At 43.3% G+C, this 24,690-nt stretch overlaps 1 protein-coding gene across 4 annotated transcripts in view; it reads right to left on the reverse strand.

Moving 5' to 3' along the window:
• FER (FER tyrosine kinase) overlaps positions 1–24,690 on the reverse strand; it is a 491,045-nt gene that overhangs the window by 113,745 nt on the left and 352,610 nt on the right. For all 4 annotated transcript variants that reach the window (XM_077462310.1, XM_077462308.1, XM_077462309.1 and 1 more), the window contains one exon: positions 957–1,080. In XM_077462310.1, coding sequence (XP_077318436.1) covers positions 957–1,080 — 124 coding nt within the window. The remainder of the gene's footprint in view (positions 1–956; positions 1,081–24,690) is intronic.

The raw sequence follows: 24,690 nt of genomic DNA on the forward strand, positions 1-24,690 counted from the left end.
GTTTCCTCAAACCATAACACATTTTCCCACATGCTTTTGGGAGACTTCAGATTTATTTTTATTTTTTTACAAAGTTTAGCAGGGCTTGGATGTTTTTCTTTGTAAGAAAAGGCTTCCGTCTTGCCAATCTACCCCATAGCCCAAACATATGAAGATCATGGGAGATTGTCGTCACATGTACCACACAGCCAGTACTTGCCAGTATTCCTGTAGCTCCTTTAATGTTGCTGTAGGCTTCTTAGCAGCCTACCTGACCAGTTTTTGTCTAGTCTTTTCATCAATTTTGGAGGGACGTCCATCTCTTGGTAATGTCACCATTGTGCCATATTGTTCCACTTGATGACTGTCTTCACTGTGTTCCATGGTATAAATGCCTTGGAAATTCTTTTGTATCCTTCTCCTGACTGATACCTTTTAACAAGGAGATCCCTCTGATGCTTTGGAAGCTCTCTGCAGATCATTGCTTTTGCTGTAGGATGTGACTAAGAAAATTTAACAAAAAACTACTAGAACAGCTTAACTTTATTTGGGGTTAATCATAGGCACTTTAAATGATGCCAGGTGTGTACTGAATCCTATTTAACATATGTTTGAATGTATATGCTTAATTCTATACACAGCTACAGCCTCAGTTATAAAAGGATGTGCACACTTACACAACCACATTATTTTATTTTTTTATTTTTACTTCCACCCCTAAAAGATTTCAGTTTGTGTTTCAATTGAGTTGTATAGTATATAGGTCACATTAAAGGTGGAAAAAGTTCTGAAATGATCTATCTCTGTCTCGTTTTTTTTACATCACAGAAACCTGAAATGTTAATGGGTGTGTAGACTTTTTATATCAACTGTGTGTGTGTGTATATATATATATATATATATATATATACACACACATATACACACACACACACACACACACACACACACACATAGTTCCATTAAAGTGTTTTTACCTGTGAATACAATTTTTAGACTCCAAGTATGCCATGCCAGAAGCAGCATCCAATGCAAATTTCACTAATTGTTTAGTTTTCATGTCATCCTTCTTCTTCCTTAAAAATGACAGAAAATCACCACCTAGATAAAAAAAACAGATGGACAGTCAGGATCCAAAAAACAGGACTTTAATGAGTTTCTCATTAGCAACCTAAATAGACTGACAGAAGCAATGAGTACAGTTAACAAAGACAGGAAAATAATTTTTAATAAAAAGGATCCTTTAGTATTTGCCTCATTATTTAAAAAAAAAAAATAGCCATTTCAAACTGTCCTAGAGTAGTTCTCCAAAATAAACTTTTTTCTTCCACAACTATGTAGTAGGTGTACTATTAAAACCTACAGATTTTTACTGTTTAAGTAATAGTGCTATTTGTAGGCTAACGCCGGATGATGTCTACGAATATCATCAAAATGGAGGACTTAATTAGGCTTAGTGTTTTACCAACTGTCTTGCCCTTGTATTTTAATGCGAGAACCACACAACTTTCAAACAAACTGTGAAAATATGGAAAAAAAAAGTCAGCTTTATCTTTATCAGGAATGAAGTCCCACATGATGCAGGCAAGCTGAAAAACCCTCGTAAAAACATCTTTGCTGGGGTGCCAGCAGTGAATATGGTCAGACAGGGACTCGGCCCCCTCCTTTTCTAGATTACACTGCATCTAACACAGTCTCTGAATGGGAGGAGATACAGATGAATGATATGACCTCCCCCCACATTCAGAGATCAGGTTACATGCAGTGACCATTAAAGAACATTTCTCAATTGAGGGGGGAGGAGAGGACGGGATGACCATCTTCACTGCCGTTCTGTCTGGAAACCAGACGCTATTCACCCTCTCTTACACCCCTAAATGCTCTGGACCTTCAGTGACAGGAAGAGGACTGACACGGCTGAACATAAAATTTCTCCAGGATCCAGTAGATACCTCCCTACTGGTAAGTCAGGTCAAAAAAATCGTTTTAAAGAGATGGTGCAAGTGGAACGAACAGACATCCAATTTACAGGCAGAAAAATGAAACCTAATCTTTTCTTAATCATACATCACGAGACACAAAGCCACAGTAATTACTATGTGGGTTATATAGGCCACCTTCAGGTGATGGACACTGGTACACCCTAAACAGGAAGTTGTCTCCCTATATAACCCCTCCTGCTACTGGGAGTACCTCAGTTTTTTTGGTCAGGAGTAAAGATGTGCTGTGCTGAGCTCCACTGCAGCAATCCTTGCTAGGGCTTGTTAAGCAACCAGATCCATTCAAAGTGTCTTTTTAGGCTGAATTGAATGGTACCCAGGCCTTGCAGCGGAAGAAGCGAGGCGCATGCGCCGTAGACAGCGGTGCCTGTCTTTCGGCAAATATCTCCTAAACAGTGTAGGTTTAGGAGATATTTCTTGGACCTACAGGTAAGCCTTAATCTAGGCTTACCTGTAGGTCAAAGTTGTTTTTAAGGGTTTACAACCACTTTAAATTGCATTCCCAACCACGCACTTTATTATATTTTTCTCATGAGCTTAAAGCGGGATTCCACCCTAAAGTGGAACCTCCGCTGATCGGAACCCCCCCCCCTCCGGTGTCACAATTGACACCTTTCAGGGGGGAGGGGGGTGGAGATACCTGTCAAAGACAGGTATTTTCACCCACTTCCGGGCATAGACTCCCACGGGAGTCTACGCCATTTCCTGCCCTGCCGCGCTGTCTGCTGGGACACACACGGGTCCCAGTGACAGCGCGGAGATCTCCTATTGCGCGGCGCGGCTCGCGCATGCGCAGTAGGGAACCGGGAAGTGAAGCCGATTCGCTTTACTTCCTGATTCCCTCACCTCGAATGGCGGCGGCAGCAGCCGAGGCCCGATCGGTCGATCGGCCTTGGCTGCCGACATCGCTGGAACCCGGGACAGGTTAGTGTCCATTTATTAAAAGTCAGCAGCTGTAGTATTTATAGCTGCTGGCTTTTAATTTTTTTTTTTTGGGCGGAATCCCTCTTTAACCAAACCTTCCCATGCTAACAAGCTTTCAGTATAATGCTGATAAAATTAAACATTGACTATGTAGGATTTGAGCCTGCAGCCTTATTACCAGAAACAAAAGAGAATATTGGAGTAAGCTTAATGTGACTGTAAAGGTATTTCTTTTTTTAAACATTGTGTACTTACCTGTTCTGTGCAATTGTTTTGAACAGAGAAGCCCCAATCCTTCTCTTCTCGGGTCGCCAACCAGCACTGGCTCCTCCCCCTTCTGACTGCTCCATAGCTAGCCATTTGCTATGGGGGCACTCATGCAGGCTTGACCACGAGCCACGCGGTTTGTGTTCATTGACACACACAGCTCGACTTGGTCCCATCCACAGCTCTTTCTTCAGACTGTTACTGACTGCAGCAGGAGCCAATAGCTCCCACTGATGCCTTCATGGCCAGTGAGGAGAGAGAGCGTGCGGAGAAAGCTGCTGCTCTGGTGCAAAGTTCTGGATCAAGATTGGGCTCAAGTAAGTATGAGGAGGGGCTTGGGGGGGGGGGGGGCTTGAGTTGAAACAATTTTTTTTTGCCTTAATGCAGAGAATGCAATAGGTAGGAAACCTTATGCCTTTAGAACCACTTTAAAGATCATTGGCTTATAACAAATACTTGAGATTTATTTAAACTTTCAATGTGAATGCAGAGATATGATCTACACAAACATTTTGAGACAAGCTGTACATTCATTTACTACCAAGTCTAAAAATATTTACAGCCCATAAACTCTTGTGCATTACCTCTGTGTATATCATTATATTTTGTGCTAGATTACATATACTTAGTAACCCACTGTGTTATGTGAGTGCTTGAAAACTGCAATAATAGAAATATACATTAGAATTCTCTTACCAAGGAAAAGCTACTTATGTTTCACAGAAAAAAACAAAACAAAACATGATAATGCAGGGTTATTAAGCAGATTTAGGAGCAGACCGACTAAGTCTCCAAGGCTATAACATATTAAGTTGGAGTGTTTGTGAGAAGGATTTGCATTTTAATTGCCGTCATTCTCACTTTTCATCTTTTGTGCCAGTGCAAGATTTTAGGCTTCTTAAGAAACAAAATCTCCTCAGGTGATGACCTTAATGGGTTTCTTTCCTTAATGACAGCTCCTGGTATGTTACACCTGCTTATCCTTAAGCTATTGTTCAGCTGTTAATGTTTGTTGGTTTTAAGAATTTCAGCTATATATTTTATCTCAAGGCAGGCTGTTCTATAAGAAAATAGGAAATTAATTCTGAGCTTAATTTTCATTGTTTACAGAACCATCTACATTAAGCCATTATATGTAAGGCCCCTTTAACACTTGTGCAACCTGAAGGTCTCGTGATTTTGCCGTGACTTTAAGCCCATGTTTTTCAACTCCAGTCCTCAAGGCGCCCCAACAGGTCATGTTTTCATGATTTCCATTATTTTGCACAGGTGCTTGTATCAGTTCCACTGCCTTGGTAATTATCACAGCCGTTTTATCGGAGGGAAATCCAGAAAACATGACCTGTTGGGGCGCCTTGAGGACTGGAGTTGAGAAACATGGCTTTAAGCAAGCCTGCGTAATCTTGAGGTCTATGGACCTCAAGTCGCATCAAAGTCGGACCAAAGTAGTGCAGGGACTAGTTTGAAGTCGCACAGATATGAATGGTACTCATTGCAAATCATGGGGTATGACTTGTTAAGCAACTAAATCAAACAAGTGTGAAAGGGGCCTAATTATGTTGAGTCACGAGCCCATAAAAAGTATGACATACTAGGGGCATTGAAAATGATCGCTGCATCGATGCATCACGATTCTGCCCTTCCCTATTCAGCATCGATGCAGTTAGCCAGCGTAATCGATAATGTATGATGTCATTATGGCCCCTCCCCGCACAACAGTGTCTTTGCTGGTGATGATAATCCACAGATCGGCTTGAGCCTTTCCCCATCAATGGGTGATATAGCCTCAGCATGCTGCCCCCACCCAGGCTCTCCCCCTTTTAGGGATTTGTAGCTGTGGACACTGGACCCCCCTCTCATCTCCCCGATGGGTGGGCGCAGAGCCCCACAGAGCTGTGAGACAGATCACTGTAGCTGTCATCACATCCATGGGAGTGGCGGAACAATCAGGGTTGCCTTAGTCCCTGGAGATCGTGCACTGAGGGGGGACCCCCTCCCCAGGACAGGAGAATCAGTGCGTACATTTAGGGGCCAGTGGCTACAGCTGAGCGTCTGACACTCATCTCAAACAACTTGCCCAGCAAAGTTCACTCCCCTCCCAGCAACGGATGGGAGATGAATGATGCATTGCATACAGCTGCCCCTCCTCCTCCTCTCTCCCCGTGTCTGGGAGAGAGGTCCGCCCACTCTTCTATCCCACGTACAACTGTGAAGGAGAGAGAGGAGGGGATGGGGGGGGGGGGTGCGTGGGAGATATGAAGAACAGTCAGCAGCTATAAATTTCAAGCTGTGTGAAATTCCAGCCTTGTCCCTGAATGAGTGAGCACTGCATTTTTCATTACACATTGATCACTGAACTGTCCCTCCCCCGCTCTGTTCTTCCAAGATCCAGTTAGCACTAAGCCACTTATGCAGCCCATATATTGATCGCTTTTTTTTTGTTTGGTCATTACACTGGAAAAAAAAAATGATGATCCAATGCCCCCATCTACACTTTCCAGGTGGATGGGGGAATCCTCCAACAGTGGACCAGTGGGCGAACAACCAGGGTTGCTTTCCTGGCACCGCTATTGACACAGCTGGTCTCTGTCTACATGGCGGCAGCAGCAGCGCATTAGAACCTAGTGCTTGCTACTTGGCGCATCATGTCTACAGTTTCTGACAATCTCCTGTATCATGTCCGCAGTCTCTGACCATCTTCTGTATCATGGCTACAGTCTCTGACCATCTCCTGTATCAGGTCCGCAGTCTCTGACCATCTCCTGTATCATGTCTGAAGTCTCTGACCAAGTTCTCCTGACTGCTTGAATTTTTTTTATGAAAACCGCGTGCAGTAATCGTGATGCATCGTGGAATTGAATCGTTGGCATGCTAATCGTAATCGAATCGTGAGGCCAGTGAAGATGCGCACCTCTACAAACTACCAGCCCTTATACATAAAACTAGAAGAGGATCTCCAAAAATGGAAGGTATATAATTTCTCACGGATAGGCAGAATTAATGCTGTAAAGATGACCCTATAAAGCAAAGTTAAGTATTTTTTACACTCCTTACTTACTGCAATTGATTGCACTGATGTATTGAAATTCCAATCAAAGATAATACATTTTGTTTGGTGTGAAAGGAACAGTCTAGCATAGTAAGAAAACTTTTCAGTCTCCGTGCATTTAAGATGACATGTGGTCACTCCGTGAAGATGGACAAGAAGCGGTTTCACTTTAAACTGTGTAAAGGGTCCTATACTGTTAAAACAGTAAGGTTATGGAATTCCCTTCCACAAACGGAGGTGTCACCGGGAAAGCATTGACAATTTCAAAAATGTTTTAGATAGGCATCTTAGTGTACACACTATACAGGGGCATGGGAAGTGTTAGAGACAAATACATAAACACACACACAGCCACCCACTCATCCACACAGGTTGAACCTTATCAATGATGTATGAAATCAAAAAAGGTCTTATTTTGCCCAAAATCAAAGGGAGGCCTTGGACTTCCAAATCTTATGCTATATTATCAAGTCGCCCAAATGGCCCAACTGTGTGTGGTATACCCGAGTAAAGAGAAACCAACTGTAGAGCTGTTCGGATCACTTTTACAAGAAAGCCCATTACCTGCGCTAGAAAATTATACCACAATCATGGTTGCAGCCATAATCGTGATATCAGCATTTCCTTCTAAGGACGTATATATACTGTACCATACAGCACATGTGAAGTGGTTAAAATGTAAACTCGCAAAGAAAAGACCACTTAGACTTGTCCAAACGCTGTATAACTACCAAACTGTTGGCACAGTGTGAGACATAACCCGTTATTCTGTTTTATCCATTAGCGCATCCTTTTTTTTATTAACCCGTTTTTTCTCGTGGTCTTGACATGAATTCCTTCAGATAATAGTTGGATAACTGGTTATATAGAATAGGTTATTACGCCTAAAGGACCACTCACCATACAACAGAAAAAATAGAATTGACCCTATATTAAATTTTAGTTTTTATCAAATTTCCCACTTCTTACAATCACTATGACCTGATCTTACTGCAGTTCCAAGACTCACACCCTAAGAAAAATGGTGCATGCATGATTTAGGTCAGAAGGGAAGAATATCTACAATCTATGGGCTCTTACGGATACCCCAAATCAGCTATCCTATATGATGGAGTGGGACAGAAGTCTACCATCTGATAAAGCATTTGATTACTAGCATATCATTTTATGTAGTGTACGCTATTACTCCTAATAAGTGCAGTACAGACGGTCCCCTATTTACAAACATCCGACTTACAAACTATTCCTACTTCCAAACGGAGGGAGACAACAGGAAGTGAGAGGAAATCTACCCCATGGAAGGGAAATTCACTCCTGTAATGGTTATTATGGAAAAAAGGGTACCTCCACTGATGCTTTATCACCAAGGCTTATTTCCGCAACTCAAAACTTTCAAAATTCAATTGTCATTGGGACAGAAAGGGAGGAGATATCTTCTGAACAGGGACATCAACACCGCAAAACAAACCTTATAGAGGTGTTAACCCTTCCCTACGCTATTAAAAAAGCTTAAAAATGGTTTTTTTCGGCTACCCTTAAAAAATGTACCTGTTCCTACTTACAAACAGAACAAACCTACAGACCATATATTGTTTGTAACCCGGGGACCGCCTGTACTATAACTGAAGAAATCACATGTTCGTGATGTAACACGTAGGGCGTGAGTGGCGGCATACAGGATGTGATGTAAGCAGATGTACAGGTCTCGTGTTCGTTATGCTATTTTCAAGTTACTGTAATGTGAGTAAAGCTGTTTTAATAAACCATTTATATGAAACAATATCACGCTATGAGAAATCTTTACATACTTTTGCATACCCTGGGTGAGGAAAAGAACATATATAGGAATATAGAGGGGTGCTATAGAGGACAACCTACCCACCAAACAGACCCTGAATACAGGAGAGAACAACTAGAGGGCCCCTAGTGGAAAGAGGGTATAGGTGGCCCACCTTAGAGGATTATTCCTATATGCCAAAACCGCTTTGTTATTTTTAGCTTAGTAAGTCTATAATAAGGCTTACCTGTAGGTAAAAGGAATATTTCTTCAACCTTTCAGGTTTAGGAGATATTCACTCTGCATGTTGCCACTTATGTCAGCTGCGCATGTGCTCTGAAAGTCTGGCGTACTGTGCCAGAACTTCATAGCTTCTTCCCAGAACTGAGAGTCGTCATCGCGGCTCCAGTTATTCACAGCCCCGGAGCCCGTGATCCCAGGAAGAAAGGACGAGAGAAGAGGTCAGCCCTCACAGCAGTGACCAGGCTTTGTTCTAAGGTATTTCATAATGTATTTTTTTTTTTCAGTACTAAGAAAGTGAGGGTCCAACAAGCACAGTGGTGTCACAGGAATATTTTGGAGACACAGAAGTTTGTATACCTTACGCAGAGGTGACAGGATATAAAGAATACAAGAGACTGTTAATTTACTTTCATCTATTTTTTCCTTTAACCACTTGAGATCCGCGCTATTGCCAAATGACGGCATTAGCGCGGATCTACTTTTCCGGGACTACGTCTATTGACGTCGTCCCGGTTACGAGCGGCCTGCGCGCCCCCTGAGGGGCGCGCGCGGCGCGCTCTGTGATCGGCGAGTCCATGAGACTCGCCTGATCACCGATCCGTGTAAGGGGTCGATCCCGACCCCTTATCACGTGATCAGCTGTCAGCCAATGACAGCTGATCATGTGACAGAACGGAGCCGGTAATCGGCTATTATTCCTCCTCGCGCTGACAGCGCGAGGAGAGAAAAAAAAAGCCGATCACCGGCGGCCGTGATCGGGACATCAGTCCCGATCACGGCCAGCAATACAGCTGACCACCTGCCCCCTGCCAGTGCCCACCTGCCCACCGCAGTGCCATCCTGAATGAAAGTGCCCCCCGTCAGTGCCACCCAGCAGTGCCCATAGTGCCCACAGCGCCACCCACAGTGCCATCCAGCAGTGCCACCAACAGTGCCACCCACAGTGCCCACAATCTGCCGCAAAGGTGCTGCACCCCAGTGCCGCCCATCAGTGCCCAGCAGTGCCGCCCATCAGTGCCACCTATCAGTGCCACCTATCAGTGCCACCTATCAGTGCCCATCAGTCCCATCTATCAGTGGTACCTATCAGTGCCCATCCGTGCCACCCATCCGTGCCATCTTATCTGTGCCCATCTTTGCCCATCAGTGCCGCCTTATCTGTGCCGATCGGTGCCGCCTTATCTGTGCCTATTAGTGCCGCCTTAACTATGCCTATAAGTGCCCACCAGTGCAGCCTATCAGTGCCCACCAATGCAGCCCATCAGTGCCCACCAATGCAGCCCATCAGTGCCCACCAATGCAGCCCATCAGTGCCCACCAATGCAGCCATCAGTGCCGCCTAATCAGCGCACTTCAATGAAGGATAAAAATGACCCGTTTGCAAAATTGTATAACAAACTATTAAAACATGATTTTTTTTTTTTTGCATCTTTTTTTGTTTGTTTAGCAAAAAATAAAACTCCGAGCTGTAACTAAATACCACCAAAAGAAAGCTCTATTTGTGGGAAAAAAATTATAAAAATTTCATTTGGGTACAGTGTTGTATGCCCGCGCAATTGTCATTCAAAGTGCATCAGCGCTGAAAGCTGAAAATTGGTCTGGGACTGAGGGGGGTTTAAGTGCCCAGTAAGCAAGTGGTTAACAAATATCTTATGCATGACTTGATTTGCATGTTATATCATTAGCACCATATGATAAATTATTTACATATATTAAGCTCACTTGATGTGCTTATTAATCATTGGAGAGTTGTACACTTTATGCATCGCACTTTTATTGCTTGTTTTGCCCAATATTTCCAGCGATCTTTTACGCACGATTAAGTAGCGCACCACCATTCATTGTATAGTTAATGGATTACTGGCACAGCTGTTACTGGTCTTTTTAGGTCATTCTAAATATTTTGTTAATTGAAGCAAACATTCAAGGCACTTTGTTCCTTATCTGAAGGAACTTGGAGCTATATTTGAACTCTTCCCTGTTCTGCTTTTGTGGGGGTAATATGCAAGGTACTGTGTACCTATATGTTTGGAGTGTCCTAGGCTTATGGGCTTTTGGAACACAATTTTTGCTTTGCTGAGACGAGTCCCTGGAATTTCACTACAACAATCCCCTCATATTGCTCTTTTGGACTATCTGATTGTAAAATATTCCTCAATCTTTGCCAAGATTGATATTTTTTATTCTCTTAGCGGCTAAATTGACTATAGTCAGATCATGGAGGAAAACCCCAGCTCTCTTATCTCAAGCCATGCAAAAGAAAATCCCTGGCTAACAGCTCACGAAAAGAGCAAGCATTTGGAATGACACTAGCAAGTTCTTTGCGGTGGTCTGGGGCCCCTGTGAAATGTGCATACTTCTTTATAAAACTGTAAGGCAACTGTAAGGCAAAAGAAAAGAATTGAGCTCTGTAATTTCAAAGCCATTGTAACTAATTTTTAGGGACTCAATGACATGAATAGTACTACTGAATTGGCGCAGGGCCAATGTAAGTATAGACCTGTTAGTTTAACTTCAATAGCTGGGAAAATACTGGAAAGATTAATAAAAGACCACTAGTTCTTGCAGGAAAAAAATATTTTAAGCAACAGACAGCATGGATTCATGAAAGACAGAAGTTGTCAGACAAACCTGATTTCTTTTTATGAGGAGGTAAGTAAAGCCTTGGACAGAGGGGTGGCGGTGGACGTGGTATACTTCGATTTTTCAAAAGCATTCGATACAGTTCCGCACGCATGGCTCATGTGTAAGGTAAAGTCTACAGGTCTGGAAATATCAGTTTGTAAATGGATAGAAAACTGGCTAAAAGACAGAATTCAGAGAGTAGTGGTTAATGATTCTTACTCTGAATGGTCTAAGGTTATCAGTGGTGTACCCCAAGGTTCAGTGCTGGGACCCTTACTTTTTAATATCTTTATAAATGATACTGGGTCTGGGATCAAAAGTAACATTTCCGTCTTTGCAGAGGACACCAGCTATGCAGTGGAATAACATCCTTACAGGATGTCACCAATTTACAAGCCAACCTCAATGCTCTGTCCAATTGGGCGATTATGTGGCAGATGAGGTTTAATGTTGAGAAATGTAAAGTTATGCAATTGAGGGCTAAGAATATGCATGTATCATACATACTAGGGGGAGTAAAACTGGGGGAATCCATAGTGAAGAAGGATCTGGGGGTTTTGGAAGATCATAAGCTCAATAATAGCATGCAATGCCCAGCTGCAGTTTCCAAAGCGAGCAAAGTCCTTTCTTGTATTAAGAGCGGTATGGACTCCAGAGAGAGAGATATAATTTTGCCCCTGTTAAAATCATTAGTAAGACCTCATCTGGAATATGCAGTTCAGTTTTGGGCACCAATTCTTAAAAAGGATTTTGGGGAACTGGAGAAAGTGCAGAGAAGGGCAACCAAACTGATAAGAGGCTTGGAGGAGCTCAGCTATGAGTAAAGATTATAGGAACTGAATTTATTCACTCTTAATAAGAGGAGATTAAGGGAGGATATGATCAACATGTACAAATACATAAGCGGTCCATATAGTGAACTTGGTGTTGAGTTATTCACTTTACAGTTAACACAGAGGACAAGGGGACACTCTTTACGTCTAGAGGAAAAAAGATTTCATCTCCAAATACGGAAAGGTTTCTTCACAGCAAGAGCTGTGAAAATGTGTAATAGACTCCCTGCAGAGGTGGTTCTGGCCAGCTGAGTGGATTGCTTTAAGAAAGGCCTGGATTATTTCCTAAGTGTACATAATATAACAGAGTACTAACATTTATAGGTAAAGTTGATCCGGGGGGAAATGCTGATTACCTCTCGGGGGATCAGGAAGGAATTTGTTCCCCTGCTTTAGCAAATTGGATCATGCTCTGCTGGGTTTTTTTTTACTTCCTCTGGATAAACTGTGGGTATAGACTTGGGTATATGGGATTGTATGATATTATTATTTTTTTGTTGTTGAACTGGATGGACGTGCATCTTTTTTCAACCTATGTTTGGATGTTTTTACAGTCCTATGAGTCGTCGATTTCGACTCTTTCTTGCTCCTCTTTCCTTATTCTTTCTTCTTTATCTGTTCCTGAACTTCTCTGAGGTTGTGACTGAGTATTTTGCTGCTAAGAACTGTTACCATTAGGAGCATCATATTCTTTTGAATGCTCAATAACATTTGGTCTGGAGTTGCATGATTTGGAGTCGCGAGACCCGTTACTACATCCAGTGTGATATCAGTACAGTATTGGAACACCGGGAATCGAGGTGTTGTGAGCCTGTTTGACCCACTGCTGTACAGTATGTGTCCATCATATCCGGTAAGAGTAACCAACCTTCCATCTGAACACCTTTCAAGTGTACTTTGACATTCAATCCGTATATCCGGATTTCATGTAAAAATTCCATCTGGAAGTTGCTCCTCTTCAATGCACCTGCTTCTATTTGGACACTTATGTTGACTGTTTGTCACAAATATTTTAACAATAGGACCTCACTTTGACTTTTGTGTTTTCTATTTGTTTTGATGTTTTTCATTTGAACATATCACTTATTTGTTACAGTGTGTTTAAAAAAAACATTTTCAGCTTTACTTTTATTAGCGATTCATTGCCATTAATCCTTGTACTGTGTTCTGATACAATTCACATGGTATAATTCGTTTACAATTAATATTTTCACATATCACTGTGTGCTATTGATTCATAGATGTTCACATATATACGGTTTTATCATTTAGCGCTGCACTCAAGGACATTGGCAAAAACGTGAGGCTTGCTGGGGAGAGAGGGTGAGGTTATACAGAGCAGGTCCATGCAACTTTCATTTTTTACCAGTGCCCTATTGCCTCAAAATAGCTGCTTATAACCCATGGTTATGAATAGGATCCAGTACAGAGTGAATAAGAATTGTTTTTAACTTTTGGTGTGGTTGTAAGGTTATTTTGTACCAATTAATTCAAATATATGATGCTGTAGCCAAACAAAACTGACATCCCCCCGACAAATATAGCTTTCTTTTGGTGGCATTTGATCATCTCTGCGGTTTTTATTTTTTGCGCTTTAACAAAAAAAGAGCGACGATTTTGAAAAAAAATGTATTTTTTTCCCTCAGTTTAGCCCCATATGTATTCTTCTACATATTTTTGGTAATAAAAATCTCAATAAGTGCATATTGATTGGTTTGTGCAAAATTTACAGCATCTACAAAATAGGGGATAGATTTAAGCATTATTATTTTTATTTTTTTTACTAGTAATGGCAGTGATCTGCGATTTTTATAGGGATTGCAACGTTATAGTTGACAGATTGGACACTTTTGACAAATTTTTAGGACCATTGACAATTATAAAGCGATCAGTGCTATAAAAATGCACCGATTACTGTGTAAATGTCACTGAAAGGTAAGGGGTTAACACTAGGGGTGATCTGTGTTCCCTAATGTGTGTTATAACTGTAGGGGGATGGGACTGACTAGAGGAGATGACAGATCGTTGTTCTTAGCTAGTAGGAACTCATGATCTGCCTCTACTCACAGAACAGGGATTTGCACACACATGTCCCTAGTCTGGCTCTCGTAGCCTCGATAGCAACTGCCAGCCATGCGCATCAGCACCCCCACAGTGCAGCGGCACATGTGTCTGCTAGCCCGCTTAAAAGAGCCAACGTACAGCTTTGACGTTTTGTGGGATCGTGCCGACCTGCCGCAGTATAAATGACAGCGGCTGGTTGGCAAGCAGTTAAGAAGTAAAAATACATGTATTCATGGCAAGTCTTAAGAAGCGCTAAGGCTCTGCTTTAAGTGATTGTAAAGTCTTTATTATTATTATTATTATTGTTTTTAAAACGTATTCTATTTATCCTGCTCTGTGCAAAGGAATTGCACAGAACTGACCCGAACCTCCTCTTCTAGGGTCCCCCACTGGTGCATCTAACTATTCCTCCTTTCTGTGTAACCCCATAGCATGTCACTTGTTATGGTGGCACCCATGCAGGCTTGATCCCGAGCTGTATTGGTTGTGTCAATAGACAAATTAGTTTCAACACAACTGGGCACAGCGCTGGATCAAGTGAGGAGTGAGAGGGCAACCTAAACATTCTTTACTTTAATGAAAAGAATGCATTAAGGTAACAAACGTTTAGGCTTTAGAAGCACTTTGAGACTGCATGAATTAAATATTGTTTTGTTTTGAAGAACAAACCGTTCATAAAATGTCTTAAAAGAATAAAGTTCTAATTAATTTTTTGGGTAAAATGCATAACACAGCTATTAAATTCTATATTGCATGATATAATAAAATCTTTTCTTAGTACTACGGTTCCAATTATATTGTATTTAACTATGTGTTTTCGTGTACTTCTAGATGAAAGTCATAAGCAGAAAGAAAATGTCTTACAGACTCAATTTCCCACAAATGACTTTTGCAACAGAATGTTCTCATCTTTTTAGTATTGATTTATTGGCGTTTCCAGCTTTATACTTGGCTGAAATAGCACATGCTATTGAGCAAGGCTGTGTCTTCATAAAAATATAGATCACACAAGCATGATAAAAGCAAAAGTACACCATGGACAGGTCACATGTAATTAAACTACAGTATAGCATCAACATTTTTGAGGAAACTAAAAATCATTATTGGTATAAAGAAATAGTTTCTTCAATAAGTTATTTTCTAGAAATGATTGTCATAGTTTGTACTATAAAAATATATAACGGTAAACCTGAAGAGCCAAAGAAGGGCTGAATTAAAAAAACAAAAGCTAAAAAAAAAAAAATGATGATGTTATCTAGTAGAAGTTATCTGGATAAAGATAAAATCTGTGGCAGTATGAAAAATGTTAAAATGGACACTGTCTATAGCAAGGGGTTAACTTTCCTTTTATATTTTTAAGTATAAAATAACTAGTGATATCTGCCTGCTATGAAAACAGCTGAAATTTTGTTCTTTCCTAGTATTTATATATCGTACTCCTCCATTAAAAAAATAAAAATAAATAAATAAATAAATTTACACCGAGAATTAAATGAAAAAATGCATCAAGTAGAGACTGCCTTAGGTTAAAAGCCACATTTCCCAAGTTCGTCTTTCAGGACAGCCACCTTAGAGAGACACTGGCTTCTCCCCTCTTAGGAAACACTGCCTTCAATCTCACAATTTAAGCCTCCTCATCCCTCCGTCCCTCAGTTATGGTGTTTCTTCCGGTGGGGAGACAACCTTAGCTTAATCAGTTGGCGAGACTTTAGCTATCTGGAGCAGAGCTCTGGCCCCGCTCGGCAGTCCGATCGCCTATCGGACTACTCTCGGCAGTCCGGTCAGCTGGGGAGCTGAATTTTCGTACTGACCATACACTCTAAACTTCGCTTGGGGAAAGCAGGAAGTTTTAGAGGTTCATCCGTTCATTCACCCAGGAGGGTGCTTCAACAGGATAGGCAGTCCGGTCGGCTGGGGAGCTGGATTCTCGTACTGACCTTTTTTACACGCACTCTAAACTTTGCTTGGGGAAAGCAGGAAGTTTGGGGAGGTCCATCCCTTCGTTTCGCCCAGTGGGGCGCTGCAACAAGATGTCCAAGGTCCCCCTGTGTTTCCGTTCGGCTTGGAGCTGGAGGCCGGACCGGATGACGGGCGACGTCAGTTCCTTTGGGGGCGGACATCTTCGTTGTATCCGCGTCTTCCGGACGTGGTCGTGAAGGGGGACCAAGCGTTCGGCTGGTGCAGCCTCTCTTTCTAAGTTGTACAGGCAGCTGTTGGAGGCACGTTCGTACCACTCTTCCTCAACAGGAGAATGTCCGAAGCAGAGGCTTCAAGAGCTCCTGGAGTTAACGGCACCAGCCACTCAAAGTTAAGGAGAACCCTGGGGAGGTGTTCCCTTACTTTATAACCAGTAGCTCCACTGGTGTTCTTTCCCCCTAGGTGGTCGGGGGGGAAGGGCAGTGCGTCTGGGATCCAGGTGGTGATTGATCCTAGGGGGGGGGGCACTCCCGGTGGTCCTCTAAGTAGCGCTGGTGTTTCTTTTCTTTTTAAATTTTATGCTGCTCTCTCTTTTATTTCTGTGTCTCAGAAAGACACGAGTAAGTCCCCCCTTGGTTCCAGGAGGGAGTGTCCTTCATGTAGAGCCTCTTTGGGGAATTCCTGGTTCAAGGCACTTTGTAAGGAATGTATTGAAGGGTTGGTTAGGGAGCAGGCAGCAGAACAGGGTGCAGATCTGGCGGCTTCTGTGAAGGTTCCCTCAGCCCCAGAGCACTCTTTCACCAGCGCAGCAGAGTGTTCCACCTAGCCCAGTGGATGTTTCTCTCGCAGGATAGGGAGAATCCAGAGGGTTCCAGAGAGGAAATTGAGGAAGAAGTTGACAGTGCCGTCTCAGACTCCCAAGGGGAATCTGATGGTGAGGGTTTGGATGGGGAACCCAAAAGAACCTCATGGTATAAACTTCCCCTGGATGAAGTGGATAAGCTCTTGGGAGCTATTCATACCACTTTAGGCATACAAGAGAAAAAGAAGGCATTGTCACTCCACGATCAGATGTACTAGGGCCTGGGGGAAGCGGGTGTTCCCAGTTCATGACGTCTTGATCGATGCCATCAGGAATGGCAGGATCCCGAAAGGAAAACCTTTCTTTTCTGGTACATTAAAACAAAGGTTTCCTTGGGCGGAAGAGGAGGCTCTTGTCTGGAATAAAAACTCCCAGGTTAGATGCTACCTTTTCTCAGATGTCCAGGCACACTGATCTGTCCTTGGGGACATGGGGGTACTTTCAGACCCTATGGTTTGAAGGATGGATTCACTTCTGAATGCCGGGGATTTATCATAAGAAAATCTTAAGCCTGTCATAGCAGCCACAGTGGTGGCTCGTAATATGAAGTATTGGCTTACCCAGATTAATGCGTGAAGCAATGACGGCAGAGGAGACTTTTTCTATCCTCCTTTTCCCATGCTGCATAAGGAGTTAGCATACACTGTGGATGCTTCGGCTCAATCCATGCGATTGTATGCAAGGTCCTCGGCTCTGACCAACTCAGCCTGGAGGGCCTTAAGTCTGAAGACATGGCAGGGGGACAATGCGTCCAAAGCAAAGCTCTGTGGAATACTTTTTACAGGAGACCTGCTGTTTGGGCCAGGTCTTGAAGCAGTTCTAGATCGCACGGCTGATAAGGAAAAGGCCTTTCCCGTTAAAAAGAAATATTGGGAGCAGTCAAAAAGGGGCTTTCCTCCCACAGTGGGAGATGATCACCTCCAATCAGTTTGTATTGGGGATCATCAGAAGAGGTTATCGTTTGGAGTTTTCAGAGCTCCCCCCTTTTGAGACTCCTTGTCACTGAGCTGCCAAAATGTGCCCTTCTTTCCTCTTCAGGAATTAGAGGAACAGGAAGTGGTAGTACGGGTCCCAGCAGGATAAACAGGCAAGGCTTCTATTCTCACATTTTTGTGATTTACAAGCCTTAGGGAAAGTTCAGGCTCATCCTGAACCTGAAGCTTATGTGTGTCTTAGTCACCTACAGAAGGTTTCAGATGGTTTTAGTTACTTGGTGAGGGCACCTCTTCCACCAAACTGTTTCAGGGCATCGATAGTTTCAAGGATGCATACCTGCATATTCCCATCGCAGAGAGCCATCAGCGTTTCCTTAGGGTGGCAGTGATAACCTCTGTAGGGGTGCTACACCTTCAGTTCAAAGCACTTCCCTTTGGGATATCCCCTTCCCCCCCGTACCTTCACCAAAGTGATGGTAGAAGTTCTGACATTCCCGCGTCTCAGGGGAGTCTCGGTGATCATGTATCTTGACGATCTTCTCCTGTTTGCCCCTTCTCCGGCGCAGTTGATTCGGGATCCACAGGTAACAGAAGACCTGTTAGTGAGCCTGGGTTGGCCTCTGAACCTAGAGAAACCCAACTTAATTCCTTCCCAAGGGGTCACTTTCCTGGGGTAGGTGTTGGACTCAACAGAACAAAAGGTCTTCCCTCCTTGGAGAAAATCCAGAAGGTAGACAAAGCACTGTTGTTTCTCCAGGGCAACCGTCAGTACTCTATGAGGAAGGTCAGGTTGGGCTTACTGACATCCACGCTCCCAGCAGTTCAGTGGGCAGGGTTACATTACCGTCCTCTGCAAACTATTCATTTTTAAGGTTTGGGACCACAGCCAGGGGTCTTGGGACTCTTTGGTTTCGGTTCCAACTCAGGTAAGGAATTCCCTTTGGTGGGAAAGGGAGCAAGTTTGTCACAAGGCTTAGAATGGATTTTGCCAATATCCAGGATGGTTACAACCGATGCGAACGGCTCAGGTTGGGGTGCACACCTAGACTCCCGTTTGGTACAGGGTACCTGGGAGAGGAAGGAGTCAAAGAGATCTTCGAATTGGAGGGAGCTGAGGGCAGTAGATCTTGTTCTCAGGACCTTTTCAGAGAGTGCTCCGGGGACATCATGTAAGAGTCAGGTCAGACAATTCCTTGGCAGTGGCTTACGTCAACAAGCCGGGGGCTCCTGGAGCGGATCCTTATGGGCCCTAGCGAAAGCCATCCTCAGATGGGCCGAAGTTAAATTCCTGTCCTTTCCAGTGATCCATTTGAAAGGAGAGCAACGTCAGGTATTAGATTTCCTCAGCTGGAGAACACTGAGAGAAGGCAACCAGGTTCTCAAGCAGGAAGTTTTCGAAATGATCACCCAAAGGTGGGGGATTCCTTCGATAGACCTCTTTTGCCTCAAGGGAAAACACGAAAGAAGCCATCTTCTGTTCCATAAACAGGGGAGATGGGACGTTGGGGGTGGACGCACTAGCACAGAGTTGGGGATTCTCTAGGTGCTATGCTTTCCCCCCCTCCTGTTCTGATTCCTGCAGGGTTAAGGAAGTTTCAGGTGGAGATTACTACCCTTATTCTAATCGCACCTCATTGGCCCAGGAGGCCGTGGTTCTCCATTCTGAAGGGCCTGTCTGTGGAACCCCCCTAGTTTTCCCAATCTAGGAGTGTCTCCTTTCCCAGGGTCCAATCTGCTGTCCCCAGGTGGAACCTTGCAGCTTGGCTACTGAGGAATTGCCGAAGGGCAAAGGGGTCTCAGATCGTTTAGTAGCCACTCTCCTGAATTGCAGGTAAATGGAAACTCAGATCATCTTTTTTTGAAGGTATGGAGGCGGTTCAATAGCTGGTGCTCAGACAACTCCTTCAATGTGCACAGCTCGGTAGCCATTCTAGAGTTCCTGCAGTCAGGGGCAGATAAAGGTTTAGCCCCTGAAACATTGAAGAGTCAGGTATCCGCTTTAAGCGTATTTCTGGAAAGGCATCTAATATCAGACCATTGGATAGTAAGGTTGTTTAGAGCCTTAAGTAGGCAAAGACCAAGCCTTTGGTCGCCCCCTTCCCAGTCGGGATCTTTCATTAGTTTTACAGGTTCTCACAAGAGAACCTTTTGAGCCATTGGAATCTTGCTCGTTAAGTTTGATCACTCTCAAAACTGTGTTTTTTGTGGCGATCACTATGGCAAGGAGAGTGAGTGAACTCGAAGCCCTTTCTGTTAGGGAACTCCTTTTCCGGACCAGTTTTTAAGACGGATCCGGCCTTTTTTCCTATGGTAGCTTCTAGTCTTCATAGAGTCCAGGAGATTGTGCTACCTACTTTTTGTTCAAATCCAGTGAGAGAACAGGAACACATCTTTCATAAATTGGATGTTAGAAGATGTGTCCTTCATTATTTATTTAGATTGCACAAGTCAGTTCAGGAAGTCTGATTCACTTTTTGTGTTATTTTCAGGGGCTAGGAAGGGTTCCAGAGCCTTTAGACGTATGATAGCCAGATGGTCAAGGTCAGCCTTTGGGCAGGCTTACGTGGTAGGGGTGTTAGAGGCCCCAGTTGGAATTAGAGCACACTCAACCAGGGCAGTGGCAACTTCTCAGGCAAAGTGGGCTTGTGCGTCTCCTGAACAGATCTGTAGAGCTGCAACGTGGTCCAGTTTTTCTACGTTCGTGAAGCACTATAGATTGGATCCTCTGTCAGCCAAAGACCAAGCCTTTGGTCGTAAAGTGCTGCAAGCAGTGGTCCCACCCTAAGACAAGGTACTCGCTTATCCTCTCTAAGGTGGCTGTCCTGAAAGACGAACTTGGGAAAAATTGAGTTACGTACCGGTAACATCCTTTTCCTGGAGTCTTTCAGGACAGCACCGGTTCCCACCCAGGTTTTTGGAGATCTTCGGGAACTCATTACATGAGACCGTCAGGTAAGATTAAAAGTTTGGTTGTTTGTTTGACGTGTTCTTGTGTCTCCCCAGTTGGCCGGAGGTACTCTGGAAGAACTGAGGGACGGCGGGAGGAGGAGGCTTAAATTGTGAAATTGAAGGCGGTGTTTCCTAAGAGGGGAGGAGCCAGTGTCTCTCCCGGACAGTATTCCAGTGGCTGTCCTGAAAGACTCCCGGAAAAGGATGTTACCGGTACGTAACTCCATTTTTTAAGTATCAAGCTTGACTCTGCCCCTCCCATATCCCTGACCCTGCCAACTGTTGAATGAAAGTGGACATTAGGGCAATTAGGCAAAACTATTAGGCAATAGTGGAAAGCAGGTGGGTAGAGCCATTCTTTAGCTTTTCTTTACGTCATACTCTTATGCCGCGTACACACGACCGGACTTTTCAACATCAAAAGTCCGACAGAATGATTCCGGCAGACCATTCGATCGTGTGTGGGCTGCAGCGGACTTTTGATTTGCAAAAGTCTGACAGACTTTAGAAATGGAACATGTTTCAAATTTTTCCGCCAGAACTCCGCCGGACCCAGTTCCTACCGAGAAATCCGCTTGTGTGTATGCTAGTCGGACAAAAACCGACGCTAGGGCAGCTATTGGCTACTGGCTATGAACTTCCTTATTCTAGTCCAGTCGTACGTCATCACGTTCGAATCCGTCGGACTTAGGTGTGATTGTGTGTGGCCAAGTCCGTTCATTCGGAAAGTCTGTCAGAACTCCGTCGAAAGTCTGTCTGACCTTGTCCCTCGAAAAGTCCGGTCGTGTGTACGCGGCATTACATTAAATAGTTAGCATTTCAAACTTTGCAAAATAAATAATTTTTATTTATAAAAGTGGTTGTAAAAGTTAAACGTTATTTACCTTAATGCATTCTATGCCTAATGCAGATGCAAATGCAGTCCGTCTAAGAATCCTTCCACTTGACAACCACCCAAGGCATTTTGATATGTGCACAACATCTCCAAAGAGTCAGCCAACTCCTTGCTTGCTATTCCGCCGAGATCTTCTTATGCCCCGCTACCGCTTGGTCACCGCGGTCATGTTGTTTATGACGTCTATAAAGAGGTCTGCTGGCTGTTCCTGGATGAGCAAATTGGCCTCCCGATGATGTGCCACTAGGCCCCCCCTTCCTCAGTAAGGCCTCCTGAGATATATAACGTACATGCAAGGAGGCACAGCACATGAATTTCGCCTAGGAATTTAACCCCTACACTATATGATATATGTTTAACCTCAAATTCACAGTACAGATGGAAAAACCCTGAACTTGGGCATGAAATTTGTAAAAGAAAGTGGTTTAGGAAGAAAACAAATAGTGAACAAAAAAATTAGGAACTGTCATTTTCAACTCTTCACATTAAAATTCTTACAATAACTATTTCATCAACAACATTTTCAGAGAAAACGCGAAAGGGGATAACAACATCACTGTAATGTAGCGTATCATCTCAGGGGCACAGTGCACTATTATCACCGCTATTTAATCTGCCATCAGGTTCTAAAGCCCAGTAAAAGACAAATTAAGGAAATAAGTCTCGTTTTGCAGGATTAATGTGTGTTAGATGTCTGTATAACTGGGCAACTCTAACTATTCCATCCTTGGCTGTTATGGGATGTTAGGCACTAAATGAAACATTACACTAAAAGCACACTTGACTGCTGCATTGTAACAGGAGTTTGAAGAAATGCCCAAATACTTTTAATTTAAAAAGTTTCTGCTGAGATTAAGATGCACATCCAAACAAGGTTACATTTAAAGGGTAATTCCACTTTTGTGGTGAAAAAAAAAAGTAGCAAATGACAACCTGATGGTCTAAGTAAAGGAGCTGTGTCAGTCAGTGAACAAAAGAGAAAAATAATATAGTGTATAAAATATCAAATTGTAATTGACTGTTATAAAAAATTACCTTTCCTTTCCAATCTGCAGCTACTGTAATTTTCAGGAAAATGCAATGCAATATGGCCACCTGGAATTGTTCTGTACACAGAATGTGTACTGGACACACCCCAGAAACATAATTTCCTGTTTGTGTGAATGGCTCACCAATTTTTCCAGAAGTCTGCCTAAGAAACAAGTCAGATTTTGCCTATCCCCTGGAACATAAATTAAATTTTTGGTGAAATACTCCCAATAGGAACACATTTATAGGGATGCAGGCCCAGCAGATTTCCTCATTAGCTGCAGCAGCACAGCTGATTAACCACTTCCCAACCAGCGCGCCGATGTACGTCGGCAGAATGGCACGGACAGGCAAATGGGCGTGCCTGTATGTCCCTTTAAATTTGCCACCGTGCTGTCGTGTGCACTGGCCAGGACCTCCGTGAGTCGGATCACGGGTCCCGCGGACTTGATCGCCATAGGGATACCCACGATCGTCTCACGGGGAGGAAGAACGGGGAGAAGCTAATGTAAACAAGCATCTCCCCATTCTGCTTAGTGAATGTCACTGATCTCTGCTCCCTGTCATCGGGAGCAGAGATCAATGACGTATCACACACAGCCAAGCCCCCCACAGTTAGAAACATGCCCCAAGACACAAAGACAAAGTCCACCTACAAAAATTATTAAAAGCCAGCAGCTACAAATACTCCAGCTGCTGACTTTTAATAAATGGACAATTACCTTTCCTGGAGTCCAGCAACGGCGGCAGCCAAAAAAATCGCCAGGGTCTCAGCTGCTGCCATTCTCGATGAGGGAATCAGGAAGTGAAGTGTTGCGGTTTTACTTCCCAGTTCCCTACTGTGCATGAGCGAGTCGCACAGCGCAATGAGAATGGTACATGCTGTCTCTGTAACCCGAGTGTGTCCCAGCATACACTGCAGCGGAACAGAAAGAGGTGTGGGAGTCTATGCCCGGAAGTGGGTGAAAATACCTGTCTTAGGTATCTGAACCCCTCCCCCCTGAAAGGTGTCAAATGTGACACCGGAGGGGGGGAGGGTTCCGAAAAGAGGAGGTTCAATTTTTGTGTGAACCTCCGCTTTAACCCTTACACTACCACCTAGTGGTTAACCCATTCACTGCCAGTGTCATTTACATGGTAATCACTGCATTTATATAGCAATGATTGCTGTATAAATGACAATGATCCCAAAAATGTCCGATGTGTCTGCCATAATGTCACAGTCAATATAAAAATTGCTGATCGCCGCCATTACTAGTATAAAAAAAATTATTAATAAAAACGCCATGAAACGACCCTATTTTTTAAACGCTATAACTTTTGCGCAAACCAATCAATCGCTTATTGTGATTTTTTTTACCAAAATATGTAGAAGAATACGTATTGGCCTAAACTGAGGGGGAAAAAACGTTTTTTTAAAATATATTTCTGGGGGATATTTTATTATGGCAAAATGTAAAAAATAATGCGTTTTTTTCAAAATTGACGCTCTTTTGTTTATAGTGCAAAAAAAAAAAAAAACACAGGGGTGATTAAATACCACCAAAAGAAAGCTCTATTTGTGGGGGAAAAAAAGGACATCAATTTTGTTTGGGAGGCACGTCACACGACCGCACAATTGTCAGTTAAAGCGACGCAGTGCCGAATCGCAAAAAGTTCTGTGGTCTTTGGCCAGCAAAATGGTCCGGGGATTAAGTGGTTAATAATTATGAAACCACTGCCATTAGACCCACTCAGAACAAAGACACAGAGGAACAAATAGAGATTTCTTCAGAATAACAAAAGGTAGGAATCTGCAACAAAGTGTTATAATCCTTGCAATGTACAAAAATCACCCAGAGGGGAATGTTTTTTTCTCAGCAAATGTTAGTTTAGAGAGTTAAGAGTTAAGCTTTAAAGTATAGATACAATACCAAAATTAATTCACAATGAATAAATAAACCTGAGCTCTAGGAATTCACAGTCACTTTCTAAAATCTGTTGACTTGGTAGGCGTTAAGTACAACAAAACGCATGCCACCTTCACCTCTTTAATTTACTGAGTGCTAGGACTACAGCAATCGCTAAACTGCCAACGCTTTGACAGGAGACACTCTGTCTTCCTATACAACAACCGCTCTGCTTGCCCCTCCTCTTTGCTGCTTATTCATAGAAGACTTTGTATTTTGTGAATGGGTTCACATAGTACAAAGTGCTCTATGATTGAAGAAAAGGAGTGAAGACTCTGCAGCTGCAGGAGCTGAGAACAGAACACCCAGTGTCAAAGCGCCATGGGATAATGCAGGGGATAGCGGTGGGAAGCTGCTGAATTAGTAACATGTTACACCCTGAATAAGGGTGTG

This window comes from Lithobates pipiens, unplaced genomic scaffold (assembly GCF_037356315.1).
Source record: "Lithobates pipiens isolate NorthernLeopardFrog02 unplaced genomic scaffold, aLitPip1_a1.2 Scaffold_3, whole genome shotgun sequence".
Lineage (NCBI taxonomy): Eukaryota > Metazoa > Chordata > Amphibia > Anura > Ranidae > Lithobates > Lithobates pipiens.